At 39.3% G+C, this 27508-nt stretch overlaps 1 protein-coding gene across 1 annotated transcript in view; it reads right to left on the bottom strand.

Annotated features, from left to right (window-relative positions):
• LOC136866855 (dynein axonemal heavy chain 1-like) overlaps positions 1-27508 on the bottom strand; it is a 197192-nt gene that overhangs the window by 123170 nt on the left and 46514 nt on the right. The window contains exons 6-7 of the mRNA XM_068226866.1: positions 17785-17917; positions 4775-5002 (exon numbers count right to left, since the gene is read on the bottom strand). Coding sequence (XP_068082967.1) covers positions 4775-5002; positions 17785-17917 — 361 coding nt within the window. The remainder of the gene's footprint in view (positions 1-4774; positions 5003-17784; positions 17918-27508) is intronic.

The raw sequence follows: 27508 nt of genomic DNA on the forward strand, positions 1-27508 counted from the left end.
GCAATACAGGTGAACTTGATCTTGTGGTTAACTCTAGCAACACAAACATTACATAATAAATATCACACATAGAAAGTGCACGAATCAAAATCAGCTCATTACATGCATAATGAATAATATCAACGTACTTGTCCTTTACTCTCTACAGCTTTCTTCAGAAGACATATCAGTAGGTAGATGATCTTCATCAGCGGAGTTGTTCATATCCATCGTGTCATCTCACATGACATCATCCTCTGAGCCATCCTTCAAGTTAGATATCCCGGTCTTCTTGAAGTTCTTCACAACAATGTCTTCCAAGATCAGATTCAAAGCTCGAAGAATCCAAGAGCACAAATGTTCAATGCCAGGTCTCTTAATGCTGCCCCTTTTTTGTCAGTTCAAAGGAACCAGATGCCATAGATTCCCCATAAAACCAGCCAAGATGCTCTTTGAATGGTTTATTCATCAAGATGTCTAGCGGCTGTAAAATTGATGTTAGCTCACCTGGTATTACGACAGGGATGGTGTTGAGATACAACATCTCATTTTTAATGAGGTCTACTAAATGGGCATGGAAACGGTCCAGAACAAGCATGGATTTTTTTATGAAGTAAAGCTCTCCATGTGTCATTCTCACACAACTTTCAGCCAGTCTTTCATTGCATCAACTGACATCCATCGTTCCTGCACTCAAATGAAAATGACAGCTGGAAGATTACGCTATGGCAGAGTTTTTCTTTTGGAAATGACAAAGGGTGGTAGCTTTCTACAGTTTGCTGTAACTGTCAACATGATGGAATATCAAAATAAATGGGAGTTTGGTCCATGTTTCTAATTTGAGAAAGAAGGAAATCATTTTCTCATGTAATTTTGATGACAAACTTATGAAATTCGATCACCTTGTCCATGAATTCACACAGCAGATGCTGAGCCAGCGTGGTTCATCTTCGCAGACTAAGTCCATGTTTACACATAAAACAAACATGCTCGCCTTAAAATGTGCACTTGTAATGCCATTTTTTTGCTATGTCTTTTGCTTTCATCTGCATAATTTCATATAATACAGCAATGTTATCATTTCACAGTTCCACAACATAATCAAGCACTTCTTTCTTGACTCTAGGAAATTTTCTCCACTTTGGGCCATGAAACGATTGATACGTGAATTTAGCTTTCTTTAATTCTTCTTTCTGAGACCACCAATAGCAAATTAATTTTTGGTTCTACATGAAGCTCTCTTCTCACGCACTTGATGCAAATGAAAGCAAAAGACTTAGCAAGAAAACGTGGCATTACAAGTGCACATTATAAGGCAAGCATGGACTGGGCTATTCATTTAATGTGGAAACATGGACTTGGTCTGCGAAGATAGACCACAGCTGCATTCAGTCTCTTGTAGAGCCTTGGATTTTCCATTTTCAAAGGTATTAATAGATGCTTGGAATCCAGAACACAGACTTGTTAGGTGCAAGGTGTGACCAATTTCTTATGAAAGATCCTATAGAAATTACATGGCACACAAGAAATGCAAGAATAATAAGATTCAGAAAATATTTTCTAGAAATCTCAAGGGGAAAACAACGTACAGGGGGGTGTTACATGAGAAAATATAGAGTCTGTCATCTTGCAGTAGGGAGGACATCTCTTTCATCAATTCCAATTCTTCTACAACCATTCCATCTTAGCCCCCACTGACAAGCTTGTTTCTACTTCTCAGCTCCATCAGGAGAAAAGGTTTCAACATTTACTGATAAAATTGTCCCTATCCCAGTACATTTTTATGTTTGTCTTTGCCTCCTCTTCCTGTAGCTCCCTCTTGCCATTCTGATATGCCACTGTTTATCCTATTGCGTGTTCCTTTTCATATTCCTCCCTTTCTATTCATTACTGTACACTGAGTGGCCAAATCACAGGAAGGGGTGTCCCATTAGAAAATGTGGTGTGTATGACCCCTGAGTGTTGTGGCTAGCTGCGGCATAGCTGAGCAGTCTGTCACAGACACCAGTGTAGTGAAGATGGCAACATGTTGCGAATTAACAGACTTTGAATGTGGAATGACCATCGGCGCACGGGCCATAGCATTGCAGAGATTACACAACAATTTGGGTTTCCGAGGTCAACAGTGTTGAGGATGGATCATCAGTATTGCTGAGAGAATGTTACCACCCGTGTAAACAGGTGTTTAACGAACGGACAGCACATCACCTCTGAAGAACAATATTGGGCGTTCGACGGGCTACTGAGAGTCAGATCACTGTCCAGTTGAATGTTGGGAGTCAGGAACCCATTTCTGCTAGAACTGTAATGAGGCAACTGCACTGCATAGGCTTCACCAGCCGATGACCAACTCGTGTCCCTGTGCTGACACCTCTACACAGAGCTCAACGATGTGTTGGCAATGGACATTGGCAATGGACCATGCAACAGTGGTGGCATGTGGTATGGTCCAATGAAACCTGGTTCCAGCTGTATCAAGCTGATGGGCACATGAGAGTGTGGCATATGCCCCATGAAGCTATGGATGCTGCATTTCAACAAGGTTATGTCCAGGTGGGAGGTGCCTTGGTTCCGGTCTGGGTGGCGTTCTCATGGTCACAATTAGGCCTCATTGTCCAGCTGCAGGGAGTCCTGACAGGTGCACATTATGTGACCATTCTTTCAGACCATCTGCATTCCTATCTGGCCGTAGGGGGTACCCTGATGGAGATGCCATGTTTCAATAGGACAATGCGCCATTTCACCGCTCTGTGGTTGCATGCAGGTGGTTGGAGGAGTACTCCAGTGAAGTTATGACCATGGACTGGCTCTCCAGACCCCCTGATCTTAATCCAATAGAGCATTTATGGGATGCTGTCGATGCTGATGTATGCTCCATGAATCCCTCACCAACTACACAGGACCAATTGTGAGTAACAGTGCAAGATGCACGGTTCCAGATTCCTCCAGAATTATTCCCAACACCTTGTAGAGTTGATGCCTCACCATATTGCTGTCATTTTGATGTAAACTGTAGATGGTAATAATATTATTAAGATTATATATTTTCTAATTTCTTTCTTTACTGGCCTTTCCTTAATTAACTACTTCACTGCTGCGATTGAATATACTTGAACAGGACTTTGCCCCCACCCCCGGTGCTGTGATCGAATATACTCAACCTGCCTTATAACTGTGTTATATGCTTCTAACATCTATTAGCCACACATTAAACCAATTAGTTTATATTATTTCTGTGTGTAGTTCTGCAGGAAAATGTTTTACTTTTGTCACACAGTTGTAAACATCATGTTTGAATCATGGCTGCTGCGTACAAACGTAAGATGTGTCTGGAGGAAATCTTATATTTTACAGGGCATTGAGTCTGATAGGTTTCAATAGTGGCAGAAGTGATATTGACGATATTAGTAAAATGATAGGAAGTGACAGTAATGTTGATAGTGGTGATGATTTGCCTGCCAGAGGGAGAAAGAAATTACACTGACCTAGGCCTGCCCACGTGGTCGGTCAACGAGTTTGCGCTGAAGGCGCATGCATTTCAAGTACCAACAAACCTAGCTATGTCAAATAATAATTTGACCGCTGAATGCCCTGAAGTTGATTATTTTGAGGTACTTGTGAATGAAGAAGTGTTGGCAAAGGTAGTAGACAAAACAAACAGGTTTTATAAAGACAGAGTTGATGTTAAGATCATGACAATTTCTGCTCTACTTTTATCAATATTTTGTGTTTCAGCTGTTAAATGTATGTATGGATTGGTATTGTGCATACATATAGTAGACAAAGCCCATAATGCAAATGAAAATTTCTAAGCATCTTCCTAATGGATGAAATTTTCAAGACCTCATGTGGAATCAAACCCTCAATCCCAAACACGAACTGTCTCCAACAACGTATGAACAAACTGGTGACTTAAAATATCGTCTCAAAATATTATTCTGTAGTTTGTGCTTGTATTTTATGTTCAAATTGGTGACAGTCTATGTTGAAGTCGTTGGCTGAAATTATCCAGCACCAACCTGTCCAAGAATTCAGCAGTGACCAGATGTCCTTGCCTATTGGCTATACGTTGCACCGACACCGATAGGTCTTATGGCGATGATGGGACAGGAGAGGGCTAGGACTAGGAAGGAAGTGGCCATGGTCTTAATTAAGGTACAGCCCCAGCATTTGCCTGGTGTGAAAATGGGGAAACCACGGAAAACTATTTTCAGAGCTGCCGACAGTGGGGTTCGAACCCACTATCTCCCAAATATTGGATACCGGCCGCACTTAAGCGACTGCAGCTATCGAGCTCGGTACCAGATGTCCTTCCTCTGAGGAAGGATGTATTCACTTTTGTGTGCTGCTATGTTGCTTGATAGTAAGGTGTGTTGTATGTAAATGAAGAGGTACAAATGCAAAAATGACAAACATAAACACTTAGCTGGTAAGCCAGAAGCATTAATCAGATATGGTTAAAATTTCAGACCTGGCTGGAAATTGAACCTGAGGTCCTCTGAGCCAAAGGCTGCAATCTTGATCACTGAGTCAAGGAGTTGGACAAATCTTAAATAATGATGAATTTTGTTCACATTGTTTAAAATAATTTATGAATGTTTGTATGTTTGTTTATCAGTCATCAGAGTATTAACACACCATATGATAAATGGATTTATGATACACTGTAGAAAGTAGGACCTTAACAATATCTATATCCTGAATACTAGGAAATAGTAACCTAGAAATCAATACAACTGCCACAAAATTTATCACTAGAAAATAGAAACTGTCAAGAAACTAATTCGCAGCTTACCTTGTTAATATTTTCAAAACATTTCTTCAAATGAGGTTGAACAGCCAATGGATTTCTTGATTGTGCCAATATTTCCAGAAGCTCTTCATCACTGAGAAAGTAGAAACGTGGAAATTTCGTGCGCTTAGTCTCTAAGTAAGCAGCCAGGCCTTTCTGCACAACTTCCAGTTGCTGAATACAATCCTTTAGACTCTCAAACAGCCTTTTATCAGGGCAAATGATGATTACCTAAAGCATATTCAAATTTCATTGTTCATTATAACTCCAGACAATGGAGCAGGTAGTAAAGATTAGTCGTGCATAGTGATGATGATAATGATGAGGAGGAGGATGATGAAGACAGTTGTGGTGGTATCCATGTTCTTGAAAGAGGGCAGAAATACATTCAAATAAAACCACTATTTAATATGACTAACAGTTAGGAGGAAGTGACAGTAATATGAGCATGAAGAAAGCTATTTCAGAAAGTAACCCCTAAGTTCAACTGAAAGTAACAAAAAGGATGAAGGAACATTTATAGAGTTTCAGATTAAGCATCCAATGGGTGCGCTGGAACACAGAGTGCACCATAGCCTGTTTTTCACAAAGTATGTGGAAGGGATGAGTGCCATTGTCTTGTTCACCTGCCTATTCCTCCAGTGGAATGTGTGCTGCCGTGTGTTGAAGGCATGTTCATGATAACCCTTATCATCTGATGGCCATCAATTTTTGAAAATGAGACAAAGGCTCTCATAGTGCATTGGCACTGCTGGTGGCTGCAAGTAGCTTATGCAGTGGCCTCCACAGTATGCACTAGCCAGGCATCTTGGTAGGTGTGCTATTTACTAACTGATGAGCCCAACTTAGCACACTGGGATGAAATGCTGACAACCAGGAATGAGTTAGCTGGAAAATTTATAATGTCCAACAACGAACCAACTATATTGGTATTATAAATTTACTCATTCGGAACAAATATTTCAGGTTCTCTATGCGAATCAACATCTTTATCATCTGATGGCCATGCAGGCATCAACATTTGAAAATGAGACAAAGTCTCTCATAGTGCGTTGGCACTGCTGGTGGCTACAATTAGCCTACGCAGTGGCCTCCACGGTATGCACTAGCCAGCATCTTGGTAGGTGTGCTAGGTACCAACTGATGAGCCCAGCCTAGCACACTGGCAACCAGGAATGAGTTAGCTGGAAAATTATAATGTCCAATAATGGACCAACTATATTGGTAATATTGCCATTGATGCTTTCACGGCCCGTACTCATAGACATGATACTCTATAGGCTTTTGGGCTTATGGTGTGTCATGAAAATAAAGTGAAATTCTGTATGTTTCGCAGAGAACTTCACCTTATTTTCTTTACACGGCATAAGCCCAAAAGCCTATACAGTATCATGTCTATATTGGTAATATAAATTTACTTATTCGGAACAAATATTTCGGGTTCCCTATGGGAATCAACATCTTTATCATAGTGGGTTATGATTGAAACCTACATTTGCCCTTGGATATGTACTAACCCTTTTAATAAAGTTCGTGAATCTCTTATTGATGAGGATATAATCAATCTGATTGTTTTTTGGGATGTCATGCTTATTATCAGCTGGTGAAATCTAAGTGTACAGTCTACGGTCCGGAAGTTGGTTCCATGTATTAGTGATGACCATTTCATTTTCTTGACAGAACTAATACAACCTGTCTCAACGATCATTGGATTCGCCAAGTCCCCAATTTCCCACCAAATCTCCACGCTGTCCCTTTCCGATATTTCCATTGAAATCTCCCATTAATATTGTTACATTATCACTTTTTGTTGCTTTCAGGATGATTTTCAAGTCTTTTTAAAAGTTCTCCACCCCATTATCATATTCTTTTTATTGACTGTGGGAGCATGTAGTTGTATTATGTTGATCTGAAATGGGTGACCCTGTAGTTGTAAGAGCACAAGTCAATCTGGTATTGGAACGAAACTGGTGACATGTTTCACAATTTCTGACTTCTTCACCATTATGGTGATTCTTATCAGTGTCAGGACTACCAGAGTAATATAAATTCCCATCATCTCTTTTGCATGTACCTCTGCCTGGCCATCTTAATTCACTTACCCCAAGAACATCAATCATTAACCTTCTCATTTCTTTAATTGTATTGTCCAGTTTGCCAGTCATGAGCAAACTCCTCACATTCCATGTAGCTAATCTCATGTTAAATGTCACTTCATTGAACTGGGAGATTCTTAGCACCCCCTGCCCATTTAAGGGCTGCCCAGGACTAGGACCTCTGCTTGATTAACTCTGTCTATACTGACATCCTGAGGAAAATATAACCAGAGTGGTTTCCCATTGCCTTCTCTGGTTTCTGTTCAGCCGCCCCTAACCTGAGATACAAATGCTGTTGATAGCCACCCCTAAGATAATAATAATGTCGTGTGGCTATTTCTAGCCGGGTGCAGCCCTTGTAAGGCAGACCCTCCGATGAGGGTGGGCGGCATCTGCCATGTGTAGGTAACTGCATGTTATTGTGGTGGAGGATAGTGTTATGTGTGGTGTGTGAGTTGCAGGGATGTTGAGGACAGCACAAACACCCAGCCCCCGAGCCATTGGAATTAACCAATGAAGGTTAAAATCCCCGACATGGCCGGGAATATGCTCAATATACGAGGGCCATAAATAAAGTAGTGGTAATATTGACAGAACTCAATATTTAATGAACTAATGAGTAAAACTGCATTACAATCCATCAGTGTAGTCACCTGCAAAGTCTATTACTTTTTCCAAATGTCAGAAAGCCATTGGGGACAGTTGACAAGGCGTTCTCTGTTGATGACAGTGATGGAGTGCTCTACTGCATGGGGTACAGTTGCCATGTCAGGAAATCAGCAGCCTCGAAGGGGTTCCTTCAACTTTGGAAACAGGTCAAAGACACAAGGACTCATGTCTGGTGAGTACAGAGGGTGTTTCAAGACCTCCCAATGCCACCGTTCCAATAAGAGCTTGACATTGTTAGCGACATGACAACGTGCATTGTCATGCAAATTGTAGGATGATCGTCCCGCAATAAATGTGGATGTTTGTGCCACATAGCCAGACAGAGATATTGCTCCGGAAATCAGCAATAATAGTCACTGTTGACAGTTTGTCCGTCAGGTACAGCACGCGTAAGAAAAACACCCTCGTAGTCGTATGCCACAATCAGCATTAGCATCACCCAGCTGGGTTCCTGCAGAAATTTCTGTGGACGTGGGGAACCAGGGTGATGCCATTCATTCAATTAGTGCTTTAATTCATCCTCATAGCCTCATGCCCATGTCTCATCAATGGCGACAACATGCGTACACTGCAGAAATTCATCTCCTTCATTGAGGTATCTGCCCAAGTGGATGCCAGCCAATGCATACCAGTGCCATTTCCGTATGTCGGTGAGTATATGTGGAACCCAACAGGATGCAGTTTTCTTCATTTCATCAGTATGTGCCACACTGTTTGATGACTGAGAACAACCTCTATCAATAACTTCCAGACAGTCCATCGATGTTCTAAGGAAATGAGATGACTCACGATGTCAAACTGATCTTGAGGAATGGATAGCCAACCTATGCAGTGCAAATCTGCACTCTCATTCCAATGATATTTATGTTGATTCCCATACAGAACCTGAAATATTTGTCCCACACCCATATCCTGTTTGTGCACGTCCGATCTCCTGCGAATGTCTGGACTACGTTGCCTCTACTTTATTGACAGCCCTCATACTCTTTCCCTTGTCTTAATTTATCTTCATGCTCGACAGGATTTTGCCATTGTTATCTGTGAAAAGGCTGCCACCTCTGGTACTATACAGGCCAGCTGCTTGCCCTTTACATGCATCTTGAAGGAGTTGTGTTTCCTTTTGAGTTCTTCTACCTTGCTGCATTCTCAAACAAGTTTTATCCTTCATTCTGAACAAAGATGTTTGCATGAAAATAACCAAGAGGGAAAATAATATAGTTCTTTCTGAACCCTCTTAGGACCAGATCATTTCTTCTGAGATGAGAAGCTCCAAATTTGTTATAAATGTCTTCTCAATCAAAGTAACGCTACTGCCTGTATCTACCATGGCATTGATTATGGTATTGGCAATTCTTATATTTGTGCTCAAAAGTGAAGGCGCTGTACTGTCCATAGAGTTAACTGTACTAACTTATCATTACCAAGCCTGTTTTCAACTGCTTGATGTGTGCGTTATTAAGCCTTTCAAAAACAAACTTGAAATGGTCAGAATGTGAAAAGATTTACAGTCTGCTGACTTATATCCAAATTTATTGCCTCTGAAACATTTCATAACCCTAATTCTTGTTCCTACAGTTTATTGACTTATGGCCAACTTCTCCACAATTAAAACATCATTGTGATCTCTGTTTTTCTTCAACCGCTGTTGCATGCTTGTCCCTTGAAGCAGATTTCAAACCAACATCTTTCTTGAAAACGTTCATGCTTCTTCTGTCAACAATGCATTCATAGTTTCATAGCTTTTCCTTAAAATCAATAAAACAAACTTAGCTCTATATAAAATCATTTTGCTATGCGGTTAGGAGTGTGCAGCTATGAGCTAGCATTCATTACAAGCAAGTATTCTTGAAGCAATTCCTCTTTTTACTCTGTGTACCTATTCAGCAATCTGTGTATTTCTGCAGTTTTTATCTTGATATCAAACTCTTCAATTAATGACTTTTTAAAAATTCTCCAGTTTCTAATGTTTTTATGATATGAGATGTGGAAACAAACAAGGCTACAGAGCTAGTTACAAATAGATGATTGTGAAGGCACTTACCCAATTCACAGAGGTTTGCAGACTGAATGTCAAGGGCATAACAGTCTATAATGAAGATGTACAGTATGTATGCATATATGTATGTAGGTATTCTTTTTTTAAAATCATTTATTAAAAGCATGCTCCATTACAAAAAGTATTATTACATGCTTGTATATACATAATGACAGTACTAATTAATACCCTACATAGAATTATTTTCATATGACTTTTGTTAATATTACACTCAACTGCTATATGTTCTTGTAAGATATCAAAATTTATTTTGTTTACAAATCTATAAAAATCCTGTAGGTGTTTGTCCATGAGTTCGTATCTCTCTACCGACCAGTGGCCCACATCATTGTGATGTCTGTTTTTCTTCAACTGCTGTTGTATGCTTGTCCCTTGAAGCAGATTTCAAACCAACATCTTTCTTGAATTACATTTATAACACTTCTATGAAGTTCACCTCTCTCAGAGCTGAGTAACACTCCCAAAGAATATGGTCGACTGTCTGATGATTTGATTTGTTTCACCACAAACACACATGCAGGGTCTTCTGTTATTTTGAACCTAAAGAAGTGGCCTGTTGTCATAGCTGTCATATTATGACTTAGGTTTAGTTTAATTTTCTTCTAACCAGCAGTTTCCCGCTGGCTCCGCCCACAATGTACAAAGTATGGTGTTGTTCATTACTATCCTCACAGATGTATTTGCAAAGTTTCGAGTTAACAAAGTAAAGCACATGATCTGCTATGGTAATAGAATGTAATATTGTGTCAACAAAACACTTGAAAATACATCACACAAAGAAATTGAATTAAACGTTCCTTGGAACAACACTACGTGCCGAACTGTTAAAAAGTCCTTCAATGATCTTCGTCATGGAGACAAATGTACTCATAACTTTTCTCAGAATCTACCACTTTAAGTAGTTATTACCTCAAAAGAAAGCGCTTGATCCACTGAGTGTTTTACACCAAAACGAACTGCGTATCTCAATTAGAACAAAATATATGATTGCTTCAATGAGAAAAAATGTTGAAGAAATGAGACGTCAAATTGCATGTGCACTCATAACTTTCCTCATAATCATACAATTTGAATAGTTAAGAGCTGAGTATTCTTAGGCTGAAATGAACTCCATACCTCAATTAGAACCAAAGATACGACTGCTTCAAAGAGACAAAAAATTGAAAAATCAAATTATTTGAGGAAGGCGGAAGTTAAGTGATTTATAGTACCTGATGACAAATCTGTGCATGAATACCTTTCATTTTTTTTTAAATGAAGGAAATCGACCGGATAGAATGGCCGGACTGACTGACTTTATTTTTCATAATTTTTTTAAATATATAGATGATTTTGTTATGCTTCCGTTTGTAGTATTTTCCCACTCGCTCTCCCACAATTAAATGGTCTCCTCCCTCAGGTCTTGTATGATTGAACAGATAAGTGTTCGATTGTAAACCCCTTCTAAGTCCAAGTTGTTTGCAGCTTGTTTTGGCCAGATGGTCTGCAAGCTCGTTTTCTTCATTGCCAACATGAGCCTTGATCCATGTAAAATGTATAATTCAGTTTTCTTGCTGAAGATATTGTAAAATACTTTGTATTTCTTCTATCAATGTATTGTGCATGCAGTTTGTTTCATAAAAGATCCAAAATTATTTTACTGTTAGTGTGTTTTACAGCAAAGTTTTCATGTAAACTGTCTATGTCTTGTAACTTCTCAAGGGCCTTCAGTACCGCAACTTGCTCAGCTTGACTGTTTGAGCATCTGTTATACACTGCCAGGAAAAAAAAAACAGTGCACCTGGAAAGACGACATCGATTTTGATCCAATGATGGCAGATGCCACCTGGGGGACAGTAGATGTACTGATAATGGTTTCACCGTCGTCCGCCAACAGATAGCGTAGTGACATGCTGCCAGTGCACCATCTGCATGTACCCTTTAATAGGGAATGTTTACAGCTATAAGGCACAGTGCGGTGTGAACGTGTGAAGCAAACAGGTGCCATGCCACAGAGACGCACTCATGCTTCCTACAACCAACTGAGCGAGTTTGACAGGGGTCAAATTGAGGCCTTCCAATTGGCGCGGGAGTCCTTTCAGAGAATTGCCACATAAGTTGGATGTGCTCCGTCAGTTGTGCAATGATGCTGGTTGCAATGGTCACGTGAACATTCTCACACACGTAGACGAGGTTCTAGACGTCCATGCAGCACAGACGTCCACCAAGATCATCATACTGTAAGGGCAGCAGTGGCAGATCGTACAGCTACCACAGCACAGATAAGAGGCTTTGTGAGCCCAGAAGTGTAAATATGAACTGTTGCCAACCAGCTACTAGCAGTGGGACTACAGGCACGCACACCTCTAGCCCGTCTTCCACTCACACCACAGGAATGTTGTGCATGGCTTGACTGGTGCCATCAGAGGATCGCTTAAAAGATGTAATGGTGGGCCGTGGTCTTCAGTGACGAAAGCAGATTCTGCCTGCATGCAACTGATGGTCGTTTGTGCGTACGATGTAGATCTGGTGAGCGCTGTCTCGCAGAGTGCATTCGTCCAAGACACACTGGCCCCACCCCAGGCCTTATGGTCTGGGGTGCGATAAGCTACAACTCTCCTTCACCTTTGGTGTTTGTGCAAGGAACGCTAACCAGCCCTCAGTACGTAGAAATCTTGTAAGACCCGTTCTTTTGCCCTTGTTGCAACAGCAAGGCGATGTGTTGTTCTAACAGGATAATGCTTGCCCACACACTGCATGTGAAACTCAACGTGCTCTGTAAGACGTGCAGAAACTTCCCTGGCTAGCACAATCTCTGGACTTATCTCCCATTGAGCACGTGTGGAATATAATGGGACGACAAGTGACACGTGCGACCCCTCAACCCATAATTCTTGCAGAACTACGTGAACAGGTCAGACAGTTTTGTGGCCCACTAGAGAAAGATCTGAGGAAGAGGCTTGCAAGGTGTTACATATGGAGTATAGCTCTATATGGCGCTGAAACATGGACATTAAGGAAGGAAGAACAGAGAAGAATAGAGGCATTTGAGATGTGGATTTGGCGAAGAAATTGAAGGTGTAAAGTGGGAAGATAAAATATCAAATGAGGAAGTTCTAAAGAGGGTGGGAGAAGTGAGGAGCATGATGACCATAATCCAAAATAGGAAGAAAAATTGGATAGAGCATAATCTAAGACACAACACCTTACTACAAGTAGCAATTGAACGGATGATGAAAGGAAGAGGAAGGAGACGATATCAGTTATTAGACAGCATTAGAAAAAGAAAGGAAGATTATGTAGAAGTGAAGAAAATGGCACAAGATCGAGAGATATGGAGGTCACAGCCATGATTGGACCTGCCAAATGGCAAAACAACCTATGATGATGATGATGAGAGAGTATTCTCCATCTTTATGATTGAACAGATGCCAGAATCAGAACCTACATTGCCGCCCATGGAGGATATACCATGTACTAATATGGATGTTTCGGCATGGATCGACACCTGGTACCTCAGTACTGCTTGAGCTATTGATCTGTAAATGTAATAATTTAATGTACTCCATATGCACTGTTTCAACACTAAATCTTGAGTAAATTGGAAAACTCAAAGAGGGTGTACTAATTTTTTTTTTTTTTTTTTTTCCGGCAGTGTAAAATTTGAACCTAAGTTGGTGAGTTAGTTCAGAGTTAATATATATAGCTATTCGAGACCCAACACCAGACTCGGTTTTTCTGCCATCTGTGTACATCTGGACTGTATACAGTACTTCTTCCTTTTTGTCTTGTATCATTACGTATTCACCTGGGTGAGGCCAAATTTTGTAATTCTTTGTAGAGTCAATTTCAATGGTATCTCTCATGTATTTAATTCTTCCTTTAATTATAATGTAATAATTTGCAATTTCCAGAAGTTTAATATTAACTGGAGTCATTCCAGCTAGTATGCATAATGCTTCAAGTGATGTCATTCTGGAGGCTTTTGTAATTTTAATATGTACTACCCTCTTTGCATTTAAGGCATCTACCCAAACAGGAACTCCATGCGAGAGTAATGTAAGTATTGTTCCTTTGTAAATGATACTCATTACATCAGAATGCAATTCCCAATTAATTTTAGCTGACTTTGACAAGACGTGTATAATTTTCGTAGACTTTTCAGATACAAGTTGTACATAACTATTGAATCTGAACCTGCTGTCGATTAATATCCCCAAATATTTCATTAAATTAGTCTATTTTATTTTGACATTGTTGAGATACATGCTTAAAATCTGTGTTTTTTCTGTCTTTTCCTAGACACCAGCATTACTTGAGTTTTATTTATGTTGAAAGATAGTTCATTTACTTTGACCCAATTGGAGATTTTCAACATTTCCATATTGGCCTTGTTTTCAATTTGCAGTGTGTTGTCATGTCTAATCAGGACCAAGACATCATCTGCAAAAGCATCACTTTAGTGTCTCCTTCTTCTTCTTCTTCTTCTTCTTCTTCTTCTTCTTATGACGTCATCTCCCTCCGAAGGTTGGCGATCTAATTGATTATGATTACACGTGAAACGGCTCTGCTTACATACCTTTCTATCTCTAATCAGCTAATGGTTATTGTACATCTTCTCTCACTTAAGGGGACAGTCTGGAGATAAATAGATGTCCTTTCCTAACGCATAGATTTTCATGAAACTTTGTAGGAATTTCACATAAATAAAAGTAGGAATATCATGAAAATTTACTTCATATAAAACACTTATTATTTTTTTAAATTTGAAAACATTTTGTGACTTTTTAATTCCATTTTTTCATGACATTTAATTGAAATGTTTATGAAAAGCTAGGATTAGGTCAATAATACTCCTTTAAAAAGCACTGTGTATTGATTTTTCTATACATAATTTATATAAGGAGATACATTGTACTGAGCCTGTTTCCAGTCATTCAACCGGATCAGGAATGCAATGAATGAAGCCCCATCTAGTGGCGAAGATAGGAATTACGCCGGCTGCCGAAGCCTGTTGCATTCCTCTGGGGCAATGATTAATGAATGACAGATCCAGAGTACCCGGAGAAAAACCTGTCCTTCCTCCACTTTGTTCAACACAAATCTCACATGGAGTGACTGGGATTTGAACTATGGAAGCCAGCAGTGAGAGGACAGCATGCTGCCGCCTGAGCCACAGAGGCTCTATACATAGTACTAAAGTTTGTGTAATTTTTATGTTCTAAAATTTTGCATTTAAAGATCCCTACTACTTGAAAAAATTCTTCAATGAAAAGTTCTACATACAGGTTTCCTAATATAGCTGTGATACATATACCATACAAATTTTATTACATTTGGCAGAATATTATGGGAGAAAAATGAGAATAATATGTAAAATTATAATTGGTGGGAAAATGAAAGCAAAGCAGATGCCACACCCATTGTTTGAATTCAATGGAATAAGTCCGTGACAAGAAAGAAGAAACTCAATCCTTTCAATTTCAACCATAAATTTTTTTTTGTCAAAATGACCAAAATATCAATTTTTATCTCAAGCAGTAGAGGTTCTTAGGACAACGAAATTCCTTTAAGGCATTAAGAATCCCAGGCCACCAGGCACTATCAAAGGCACCTTCTACGTCTAAGCTGATCACAGTGATGCTGTCCTTATTTTTCAGTGACTCCTCTATATAGTCCTTGATGGCCATCTGTGTCCACTATGCCGGATTAAGGCCTGAACCCAAACTGATTGCCGCGTAGCATATTATTCAAGTTTAAGTGATGCATCAATCTGTTTATAAACTGTTTCTCTAACACCTTCATAATTATATTTAATAAGCTGAGTAGTCGATATTTGCTTACATCTTCTAAGTTTTCCTTACCTGGCGTAATTATTGGGATAATTTTGGCTTCCTTCCAATTTTTAGGAAATATTCCTAGGTATTTTTTCTAGGTATTTGTTGTACAGTGCAATCATATACAAGGGTACTATGGTGAAAATAGGTAGCAATATATCGCTTGTCACCCCGTCCTCTCTTGGAGCCTTTTTGCAATCTGTACTCTCAATTCTTGCCCTTATTTCTTCTTTTGTAAATGACCTGTCATCACCTGTGTTAGGTGGTTGCATTATTTTCATTCTGATGCTTCTGTGGTTTTCACTGTGTCCACAGCCACTGTCTGCAGGAGTAAAATGATTCATTTAACTCATTGTGTCAGCTAGACCTGTTGTATAGGTCCCATCTGCTTTCTTAAGTGTGGACAGAGTGTAGATGTACTTTTTTTCTCTGACTGCTAATTTGTACACAGCATTCCATGGATTAGAAGATGTGGTAACATTACAGAACTCTTTCCAAGATTTTGTTTTCTCCTGTCTAATGGCATTCTGATATTGCTGTTTTATTTCATAATATTGTAATTTCCTCTGTCGGTGCAATTTGTCATTTCCTGATGTTCTCTGGAATCTTCTTCTTTGAGCATTAACTTTCTTCCTCATTACTGTCAGTTCCATAGTCCATCAGGGAACTGATTTGCCATTAATTGCTCTTGTTGAAGGTGTGCGAATTTTAAAAGATTTGTAGCAAGTTGTAATGGTGAACTGGAATTTGTTGATGGTTTCTTCTGTGTCTAGGGGCTGCCTGGCCGAGGCGGTAAAGGCGTGCTCGGTTCGCCCGGAAGGACGTGGGTTCGAATCCCCGTCAGGAAGTCGTAAAATTTAAGAAACAAGATTTCCACTTCCGGAGGTGCATATGGCCCTGAGGTTCACTCAGCCTGCACCAAAAATGAGTACCATGTTAATTCCTGGGGGCAAAGGCGGCCGGGCATAGAGCTAACCACTCTACCCCATCACGTGCCGCGGTTAACAATGGTGGAAGCCTTTACCTTCCACTCCTCCAAGGGCCTTCATGGCCTATACGGAGGTGACTTTGTCTTTGTCTTTGTCTTATCTTCTGTGTCTGGCTGTTCGAAAACTAAGAGCTGTAATTCCTCGTCCAGCTGACTGAAATCTTCTGCTCTGCAGTTGTTCTGTTCTCTTACCACATTTGCGAGATTTTATTGAAAATTTTGTAATCATCTTTTTTTTTTTTTTTTTTTTCCACATACCTGATTCCTCGATGAGTGAAGCTTGTTACAGACCTATTGTAAATGTAATGATACTATGGTTAGAGCAACTCTCTTCTTTGGCACAGTCCCAATTCAGTATTTCTTTCATAATATGTTTATTACATATTGTTAAGTCGGCATTGCTGGAATCTCTGCTAGAGTGAAGTGTTGGTGAACCATTGTCTTCATTCATAATATATAACTGGTTTTCTATCAGAAAATCCTCTAGTGTTCTCCCTCTGATGTTAGTTAACATGTCAAACCAAAGGACATGACCTTGAGTTGCTATCTATTTTTGCTACTACACCTCTTCCTTTAGCAAAACCCAAAACCTTTTTTATTTTAGTCATATCAGTTTCAATATTTTGCTGAATATCAAAGTAAAAACTTGCTGTAATCAGATTTAAGGACACTCTTCTGATTTCAACTATGGTTACATATTCATCACATAACTGTTTGATGATCAGAGCATTGAATGAATTGTTTAGCACAATGATAACAGCCCTACATTTTCTTTTTCCAGCAAACAGTAGTTTATAAGTAGTTTATATGTAGTTTGAATTTCTATGGGTTTGTTCTCGAAGATGTGAGGTTCTTGTAAGAATGCTATGTCAATTTGTAATTTTATGAATAGTTGAACAACGTTTTGTGTGGCTGCTTTTGAATGTCGCAGGTTTATTTGTAGTTTGAAGTCCACTCAGCCTACATGATTACAATGGAGGAGCTATCTGACTGTGAGATGGCTGCCCCAGTCTAGAAAGCAAAGAATAGTGACCGAGAGGATTCATTTTGAAATCTGCAGGCCTTCGACACAGCAGCGGCTGCTTGGTGAGCTTGGTGCTCTTGCGCCATGGGGTTTGTTTTTTTAGAAACACTTAAGGAATTCCTGACAAGTCCCATACATTTGTGAGCTTTGCTGATAATATATTCTATATGAGTTTTAAAATTTAGGTCACAGGTAAATGTAACACCTAGATCACGTTCTTCACTAACTATGCATAGTGGTTTACTCTCGATTTCGTATTGATATTTGATGCTAGATTTTCGTTGAGTGAAACTCATTGTTTTACATTTATTAATATTGAAATGCAAATGTTAATGTATAGGTTAATGCATAAAAGCCTTTTTACCTTTGGTTGTTCAAGTGCTCCTTTCATTATTCTTCTCCATGTGCGTTCCATTGAAGAGTATCTCTTACCCTCTACAGGCAGCTGTCGGTTAATATCTGGACTGGCAAAGATTGGTTCCAGATACATCCATGTTCTAGTGTATGGAAAAAAAAAGAATATAAATAACACATTTGTTCATAAAAACATCAGCACATCTATTGTATTTGACCACAAGGATCCTGAGTTTTACAGAAACGCCCGGAGACGTAATGTTAAATGTTTTAAAAAAATCAATTATTCATATACACAAATAAAAGACCTGTTTGGACATGATTAAAACTTACACTTCATGGCAAGAAAATGCAACAATTTCATAGGGTAATTGTTACACAAAATGAAATAGATTAACAGTCATGAAAAATAGAGGTGGTGGTGCAGAATGCTTAACAACTCTTTGATAATGCCTGTTTTGATATTTCAGGGGATACCTACCCCTATCAAAATATTCTAGGTGTATTCTGTAATATCTCTGTTGCTACCAAGTAACAATCCTTTAACCCAGCAATTGTTAAGTAGGATGTTGTAATGTTCACTTAGATATGGGAGGTAGAGTTCGTAAATATCTTTCTTTTCTGAACCAACCTCAACTGCCTGTTCAATGTCTCTTTCAAAACATATACAGGGTGGCGCACAAATAGTTTTGAAAAGCAAATATAAAATGCAACTTATGTACTATGTTGTTAAAATTTCGCGCACGCCTTCCCCGTTTCATGGAAATATCTGTAGAGGTGACACTGCTGCTTTGTCTCCAAATTCCTCCATTCCAGTGAGCTTTCTTCCATGGCCGACCACGGCCAACTCTCAGTTCTGCAGCGCGCCAAAACAGTTATCTTTTATTGAGAATCAAAATGTGTTACGGCAACACAAAAAAAATTTCGTGCTGTATTTCAGACTAGGTGGGCACCAGCAAGGAACACCACCCTTCGCTTATACAGAAACTTTTGAAGGACAAGGCAGTGTGAAGGAAGAAAAGCGACAACGTGCACCAGCAGTTCAGTCTCCTGAGGGTCGCCATGCAGCGCAGCCCAAACAAGTCAACACGGGGGGGCTGCAAGAGAGAGTGAAATACCACCCCATTCAGTTCAAAGAATGTTACCTGGGTACCTTCAATTGTACCCGTACGAAATGTCTGTGCTACACAAGCTAACAGCTCTTCACAGGCAGAAGAGTTAGCAGTACACCTTATGAACTCAAGATAAACATGAAATACTGTTTAACACTTGGTTCTCTGATGAAGCCTGTGAATTCTCTTCAAGACCTTAAAGCCGCATGGAAATGAGTGCTCGGTTTGTGCAGCTCTCCAGTGAAATTCATAAAGACATGCGCCACAAAGTCGTCAGAAACATGCGTACTGGTCTCGAAGAGGTTATCCGCCAAAGTGGAGACCACATTGAACATGTGATATTGTGAAATGTATTTCCAGGTTCCAAGCTGCCTGTGTCTAAAATTGCATTAGTGTTCTGTGAAAAATAAAGTTGTTATTCTAAAATTAAATGTGTCAACTATTCGTGCGCCACCCTGTAGTTGGATCTAACACTAAAGCAGAGTGCTTTCTTTGGGTGAATGGCAATGATGTCGGCTCTTCTATTAGAACCCGTACAAGACTCACAGTGAACTTCTTTGTAAACTTGCCACTTCATTTCTCCTAATGCTAAAGACAGAGCAGATCTAACCCTGTGATGGCAGCTATTTCTTTGCAATGCTCTCTTGAAACAAATACTGAGCACATGTCCTAAAGTTCCAGTCTCAAGATGACTGTACAAAACCTACATGCAAACATGAAAGAAGTCAGATGGACTCTAAAGAGTTTGATAAGTAATGAAGCTTTTATGCCTTGCTCTCACTGCAAATACCTTTTTTGATCTTGCAACTGGAGTACAAAAGTGCAAACCACTATCTACATGAAAAGAGATAAAGATGTGTTTGCCCTATGAACTCAAAGTAAAATATCCCCTTTCTAGGTGGGTGTGTTAACCAATAATATATGGAAAACAGGTCAAAGAGTTTTAGGTACAACTGGAGTTAATTATAGGTACCCTAGAAAAGGCAGGATTGGTTCACCTAGAAATACATCAGTTTATTTCCTCTCTTTTTTCTTTTTTTTTTCCCTTCTTCTGGTGCTGACTCATCGGAGAAGGTTGGCAACCATCACACAGTAAGATTTTCTATTTTGTGTTTCTCGAATAGAGTTGCCGTTTCATGAATGTTGAACCACTGTTGGAGGTTCTACATCTACGATCTTTGCAGTCAATGTTTTTCTTCTATCTTGCCCTCTATGATCAGTTATATAAAGCTGTATATGTAATTTTGGAATGCCGTTGTTGTTTGGGTCATCAGTTCATAGACTGGTTTGATGTGGCTCTCCATGCCACCCTATCCTGTGCTAACCTCTTAATTTCTATGCAACTATTGCATCCTACATCTACTCTAATCTGTTTGTCATATTCATACCTTGGTCTACCTCTGCCGCTTTTACCCCCTACAGTTCCCTCAAAATCTAACTGAATAAGTCTCGGGTGTCTTAAGATGTGTCCTATCATTCTGTCTCTTCTGCTGGTCAAATTTTGACGAACTGTTCTCCTCTCACCAATTTGATTCAGTTCTTCATTCATGATTCAATCTACCCATCTCACCATCAGCATTCTTCTGTAACACCACATTTCAAAAGCTTCTACTTTCTTTCTGAGTTAGTTATTGTACATGATTAACTTTCATACATTGCTATGCTCCAGGCGAACGTCTTTACAAAATGTCTTTCTAATTCCTATATCAATGTTTGAAGTGAATATTTTATGTCCTTACTTCTGCATCATTAGTAACAATATTCATCTACTTCCTTTAAAATTTCATTTCCTATTCTAATATTTCCTGCATCACCTGACTTCATTCGACTGCACTGCCATTACTTTCATTTTGGATTTTGTTTCTTTTCATATTGTACTCCTTCACCAAGAAGAAAGCAACAGATAGGGAATCTGCCACCTGGGCGACTGCCCTAAATGCAGATCAGTATTGATTGATTGATTGATTGACTGTGTCCATACCATTCAGTAACTTCTCCAGATCTTCTGCAGACTCAGATAAAATAATATCATCGTCAAATCTCAGAGTTTTGACTTCCACTCGTTGGATTGTGATTCCCTTCCCAAATTCCTCTTTGATTTCCTTTACTGTCTGTTCTATATAAACATTTAAAAGGTGAGGGGACAAACTGCAGCCTTGCACCACTCCTTTCTGGACTGCTGCTGCTTCTTTCTCACAGCCTTTGATTCATATCATTGCAGACTGATTTTTGTACAGATTGCAGACAATTCTTCTTTCCTGGTATATGATCCCAATTACCTTCAGAATCCCAAATAGCTTGGTCCAGTCAACATTATCAAATGTTTTTCTAGATCTACATCTAGATCTAGATCTTTCGTAATTCAATCATCTTAAATCAGAGGTAAAGTCATGATTGCTTCGCATGTTCCTACATTTCTTCTGAAGCCAAACTGATTTTCTCCCAATTCAGTTTCAACTTGTCTTTCCATTCTCCTGTAAATAATATGTGTTCAAATTTTGCAAGTATGAGATACGAAACTAATGGTATGTAGTTTTCACACCTGTCAGCACTTGATTTCTTGGGAATAGTTATAACAACATCCTGTCTAAAATCAGATGGCACTACTTCTGTATCATACATCTTACACACTAAATGGAATAATCTCCCCATGCTGGTTTCTTTTAAGGCAGTTAGTAATTCTGAAGGTATTTCATCAATTCCAGGTGCCTTGTTCCTATTTAGGTCTCTCAAAGCTCTGTCAAATTCTGAGTTCAAAATTGGGTCTTCCATTTCATCAGTATCAACAGCCTCTTCTTTTCCCAGGACCAATGATGATGATGATGATGATGATGATGATGATGATGATGATGATGATGATGATGATGATGTTTAAAGGGGCCTAACAGCTAGGTCACTGCCCCTTTTTCCAGAACCATATCATCTACTTCTTTACCATGATATAACTGTTGGGTATGTTCCTGCCATCTTTCTGTCTTGTCTTCTCTCCCTAGAACTGGTTTTCCATCTGAGTTGTTCTTCTTCTTTTTTCGCTTTGGCTGACTTTGGACCACGTTAACTCAAATTCAGCTTCATCTGTTTCTGGGTTTTAATCCTCGTCCAGTTCTCCTTCGTCCTTTCACTCTACAATCTTCTCCTTTCTTCTGTCCATGGCGCTTGGGTATGGGATCTAACTTTTTCTTGAAACCTCTCTGTGGCCTTGATCCTCGACTTGTAAGCATCCCTGTTCCTTGTATTCCCATTTCATCCAGGTCTTTCTTCACCTCCTGGTATCAGCACACTCTAGTCTTCATGGTCTCAAGAAATCTTGCTGTCTGATTGGTGAGTCTTCCCGGGTTCATTCTGTAGATATGTCCGAACAACATGGCTCTCCTCTTCCGGATGGTATCTGAGATCATTTCCACCTGAGCTCTTAATATACATACACCTAGTTTTTCTTTCTCCAAAGATTTCCTTGATTTTCCTGTATTAAGCATGTACCTTTCCTACAACCATACAACCTTCAGCATCCTTGCCTTTCTCTTTCAGCCATTCTTTCTTAGATGACCTGCACTTTCTATCTACTTCATTCTTTAATTACCTGTATTCTTTTCTGTCCTTAATTTTTTGCATTCTTGTATATTCACCATTTGTCAATCAGATTATCCACTGATTGTTATTTGATCTTGCCTTTCTTCCTAACCTTTCTTCAGCAGCACTACTGATCTCATTCTTCACGACTGTTCACTCTTCAACTATTGTGTTTCTTTCAGCCTTTTTATTTAGTCCTTGCACAACATGTTCTTCAAAATGATTGCTCACACTCCTTTCTTTCTAATGTTATTTGCTTTACGTCCCACTAACTACTTTTTAAGGTCTCCAGAGACGCCGAGGTGCCGGAATTTAGTCTCGCAGGACTTCTTTTACGTGCCAGTAAATATACTGACATGGGGCTGTCGTATTTGAGCACCTTCAAATACCACCGGACTGAGCCAGGATCGAACCTGCCAAGTTGGGGTTAGAAGGCCAGCGCCTTAACCATCTGAGCCACTCAGCCCGGCCTCTTTTCTTTCAACCTGTCTCGATCCCATCTTTACATTCCTTTCTTTCTTCAATTTCTTCAACTTCAGATGACATTTCATTACCCCCAAATGTGGTTGGAGCCCACGTCTGCTCCTGGGAATGTCTTGCAAACCTGCACCTGGCTTCTAAAACTCTAACTTAACATAACGAAGCCTATTTGATACCTTCCTGTGCTTTCAAGTCTCGCCTACATATACATCCGTCATTTGTGGTGTCTGAACCAAGTATTATAACTTAAAAGCTGGGACCTGTATGATGGAGTAGAGACAAAGAACAACTTCATTAACTATCAAAGGGTAGAGAAGGGCCCACCTATTCAATACCGTTAGCTTGTATATTGTCTCATAAAATTGGGACTAGTTTTGACCTCATATACATTGGGCCATCTTCAGCCATGCTCCAATTGGAAGACATATGCACACATATAATCAATAATAAATTAAACAATCTGGTATGTCACAATTTACAGTCTTTCAATATGGATCATAATGAAATTCACAACTTATGATATGACTACATTAAGATAAGTTCCAAATTTCAAATTCATAGGTGTTTGGAAAAAATAAACATACAGTAAATATTTCCAAATATCGATTGTGACTTGATAAAATCTCATGTTCTTTTAAGAATGAACATGTCATTCTTTGTTTAATAGTGCGTATTTTTATTCCTTGTTTAATAATGTGTTTTTCTTACAGGTATGTTATAGTGTAATATTTATAGAATAGAATAGAATACTCCCATCTCCCAGTTTAGGATCACCTGAAGCTGGGGAGAGAGCATTCGTTTATGACAATTCATTAAATTTGATACATGACTTACATTTCCCTCTCACAATTATTCACTATTACTATACTGAATATGATTTGTTTTGTCCTAGACATTAACAATATTATATAGTCTAGGACAACATGTATCTTCACCTACCTTAGCTTACTTAATTAAACCATTTATATTATTACATTAAAATGAGAAGTTAAAATCAGAATGGCAAATTTAAAATGAATTACAGCATTACGGCACACTGGCACCTTGGCGCAAGGCCATCCATGTGGAGGAGAGTATCCTCCTTTATCTCACCTGACTGACACAGCAAGTCATAACATTCCACTTCTACCTCTCCTGGCAGTGGTACGTATAAGTTAGGAAATTTGTTTGGAAGGGTAATAGGGAGGTACATTCAGGGAAACGGGATGGCCTAGGGAGCGGTAATAAGGGAACAGGGAACTGGAAATCAAGTAGGAATGACATAAAATTGTTAGTGTTGAACTGTAGAAGTATTGTAAAGAAAGGAATAGAATTAAGTAATTTAATAGATATATATTTACCAGGTCTGTCTGGCCAGGTTATCCTGCTACGGTATGGAGTAGACCGTACAGCCAGCGACTCAACGCCGAGTGTTGGGCGGCGGGAAATAACCTGACACCCTAAAGGAGCCAACGGCTTATGGCGGAGGAGCTCCCTTAGGAGGGTGATGGTCCCTTAGTGGAGGAAATGCCACTAGAATCCATCAGGTAGCGTCTGTACTTCATGTTAGGAGCGGCTACCAACAGCGTCTGTTCTCCATGTTAGGGGCGGCTGAGTCTACACCAGTGAAGGCAAGGGGAAACCACACTGGTATAAATTCCCAGGAAATCACTATGGAGAGGAATCAGAAAGAAACGGCCCCTAGTCCCGGGCAGCCCTTAAAAGGGCGAGGGGTGCTAAGAATCTCCCGGCTCAAATTAGTGAATTCCGCAATAAGAGTGGGGACTTGGAACGTCAGAAGTCTCTATGCAGCTGGCAAGCTTGACAATCTTATCAAGGAAATGGTTAGATTAAGAACACCATTAATGGGAATTAGTGAAGTTCGCTGGCCGGGTGCAGGTAAATGTCATCGTGATGATGGTACATTCTATTACTCTGGTAGCGAAGATAATGATAAAGATCATAGAAATGGAGTCGGAATCTTTATAAATTCTGAACTTACGAAGTATGTCAGCAACTTTGTACCAGTCTCTGATCGAATCATGTTATTACAGCTTTCGTGCTCACCTTTTAACGTAAACATCTTGCAGATATATGCACCAACAGCGGACAAAAAGTACGATGACGAAGTAGAAACATTCTATGAACAACTTGGAACTGTTCTTAAAGACTTGAAGAAGGATGAAATAACTGTCACAATGGGTGATTACAACGCAAAAATTGGTCAAGGGCGTCATTCCAACTTGGTAGGCAAATTTGGGCTTGATAATTGCAATGACCGGGGAGAAAAGCTGTACGAATTTTGTGCAGAACATCAAATGGTTCTCACCAATACATGGTTCAAACTTCCAAAACGTCGTTTATACACATGGAAAGCTCCTAAAGATGATCCTCAGAATCCTGACTCAACAAGGAACCAAATTGATTACATTCTGATAAATAAGCGTTTCAGAAATTCCATCAAAAGAGTCGCAGCATATCCAGGTGCAGATATTTCCTCGGATCATAATCCATTGATAGCTAACGTAAGAGTTCGTCTGAAAATCATGAAGAATAAGCCTAGAAGAAAGGTACTAAATACACCTAATCTGCAAAATTGTGAAGCTCGGCAGAAAATTGCTCAGGATTGGAATAGGCATTTAAAAGAAATCAATACCAATAACTGTGAAACAGCAAATGATTTATGGAATCAGTTTAAAAGTTGGGTAGAGATACTTCTTCAAAACAAAGATCAAAAGATACATCCAATGAAGAAAAAGAAATGAATGACAGATGATATTCTTGAACTAATGGATCAATGAAGATTAGTAAAAAATGATGCAGAGGAATACAAAAAATTACAACGCCACAAAAGGAAAGAAATACGTGCTGCGAAAGAGAACTGGATGAATGAACAATGTGTGGAAATGGAAATCTTTCAGTCTAAACATGATCTGTTCAATATACATCGAAAATTAAAGGAAATAGCTGGTATGTACAGAAAACGTAACCTTTCTGTACTGGTTGATGCTACAAACAGGCCTATTATTAATGAAGAAGAAGTTTTAAATACTTGGGAAAATTATCTGATAGAATTTTTCTGTGATCAGAGAGGTGAGGAAACTAACCAACGAGCTAATTGTGAAGGCCCTGACATTCTTAAATCAGAAGTGCTATATGCTGTGAAAGTTTCAAAAAGCAAGAAATCACCAGGTCCAGATAACATCCCTGTAGAACTTCTTAAAATGATTGACGAAGACAATATCCAATTCTTGGTAAAGTTGTTCAATACTATATATAATACTGGAGACATCCCATCTGACTGGCTGTTATCTACATTCATCACGTTGCCAAAGAAGCAAAAGGCATGTAAGTGTAATGATTATAGGCTAATAAGCCTCATGAGCCACACACTTAAAGTATTCCTTTGTGTAATACATAACAGAATCAAGACTAAGTGTGAACAAGACCTCGACGAAACACAGTTTGGGTTCAGAAATTCGTTTGGTACAAGGGAAGCATTGTTTGCGCTAAATATCCTAATTCAGAACAGTCTAGATCAACAGCAAGAAGTGTTTGCTTGTTTCATTGATTTTGAAAAGGCATTTGACAGAGTACAACATCCAAAACTTGTAGAACTCCTAAAGGATATAGGAGCTGACAGCAAAGATATCCGCATTATTGAAAACCTTTACTGGAGACAAAAGGCCGTTGTCCGAATCGGAAATCAAACTACAAACGAGATAGCCATCCAAAGAGGAGTTAGACAAGGTTGTGTTTTGTCTCCATTGTTATTCAACCTTTACTCGGATAAAATTTTCAAAACAGCTTTAGAAAATCAACAATATGGAATAAAAGTAAATGGCGGCATAATTAACAACAGAAGATATGCGGATGATACAGTCATCCTGTGTGACAATTTTGAAGGTCTCCAGCTCCTGCTCAATAATATCAGTGCAGTAAGTGAGGACATGGGACTAAAAATAAATGTAAACAAGACCAAGTTCATGATCTTCAGCAGACGTGCCAATGCTGAGGCAATCTTACAACTAAACAACCGACAGATTGAGAGAGTAACCACTTTTAAATATCTGGGTGCCATTGTCACTGAACAACTTGATCCCGAGAAAGAAGTGAAACAGAGGATAGCAATAGCACGAAAAACATTTACAAAAATGAAATCTTTCTTTTGCAATGACTACTTAAATTTAAAACTTAGACAGAGGATGGTCAAGTGCTATATATGGTCAGCCTTGCTATATTGTGTGGAAACATGGACTCTCAAGAATATATCAGTGCAACGCTTGGAAGCCTTTGAAATGTGGATCCACCGTAGGATGCTCAGGATTTCGTGGGTGGCACGACTAACGAACCAAGAAGTACTCAGAAGGCCAAGAGCAAGTCAGGAACTCGTTCAAACAATAAAACTCCGGAAGATCTCTTACCTTGGCCACATCCTTAGAAATGACCGTTACCTCATCTTACAGCGGATTGTACAAGGCAAAATACAGGGTCGAAGAGGTGTCGGGAGGAGGTGAACATCATGGCTTGGAAACATCAAAGAATGGACTGGAATTCACAGTGTTGAAAGATTTTTCCACCTAGCAAGAGATA

Source organism: Anabrus simplex, chromosome 3, assembly GCF_040414725.1.
Source record: "Anabrus simplex isolate iqAnaSimp1 chromosome 3, ASM4041472v1, whole genome shotgun sequence".
Classification (NCBI taxonomy): domain Eukaryota; kingdom Metazoa; phylum Arthropoda; class Insecta; order Orthoptera; family Tettigoniidae; genus Anabrus; species Anabrus simplex.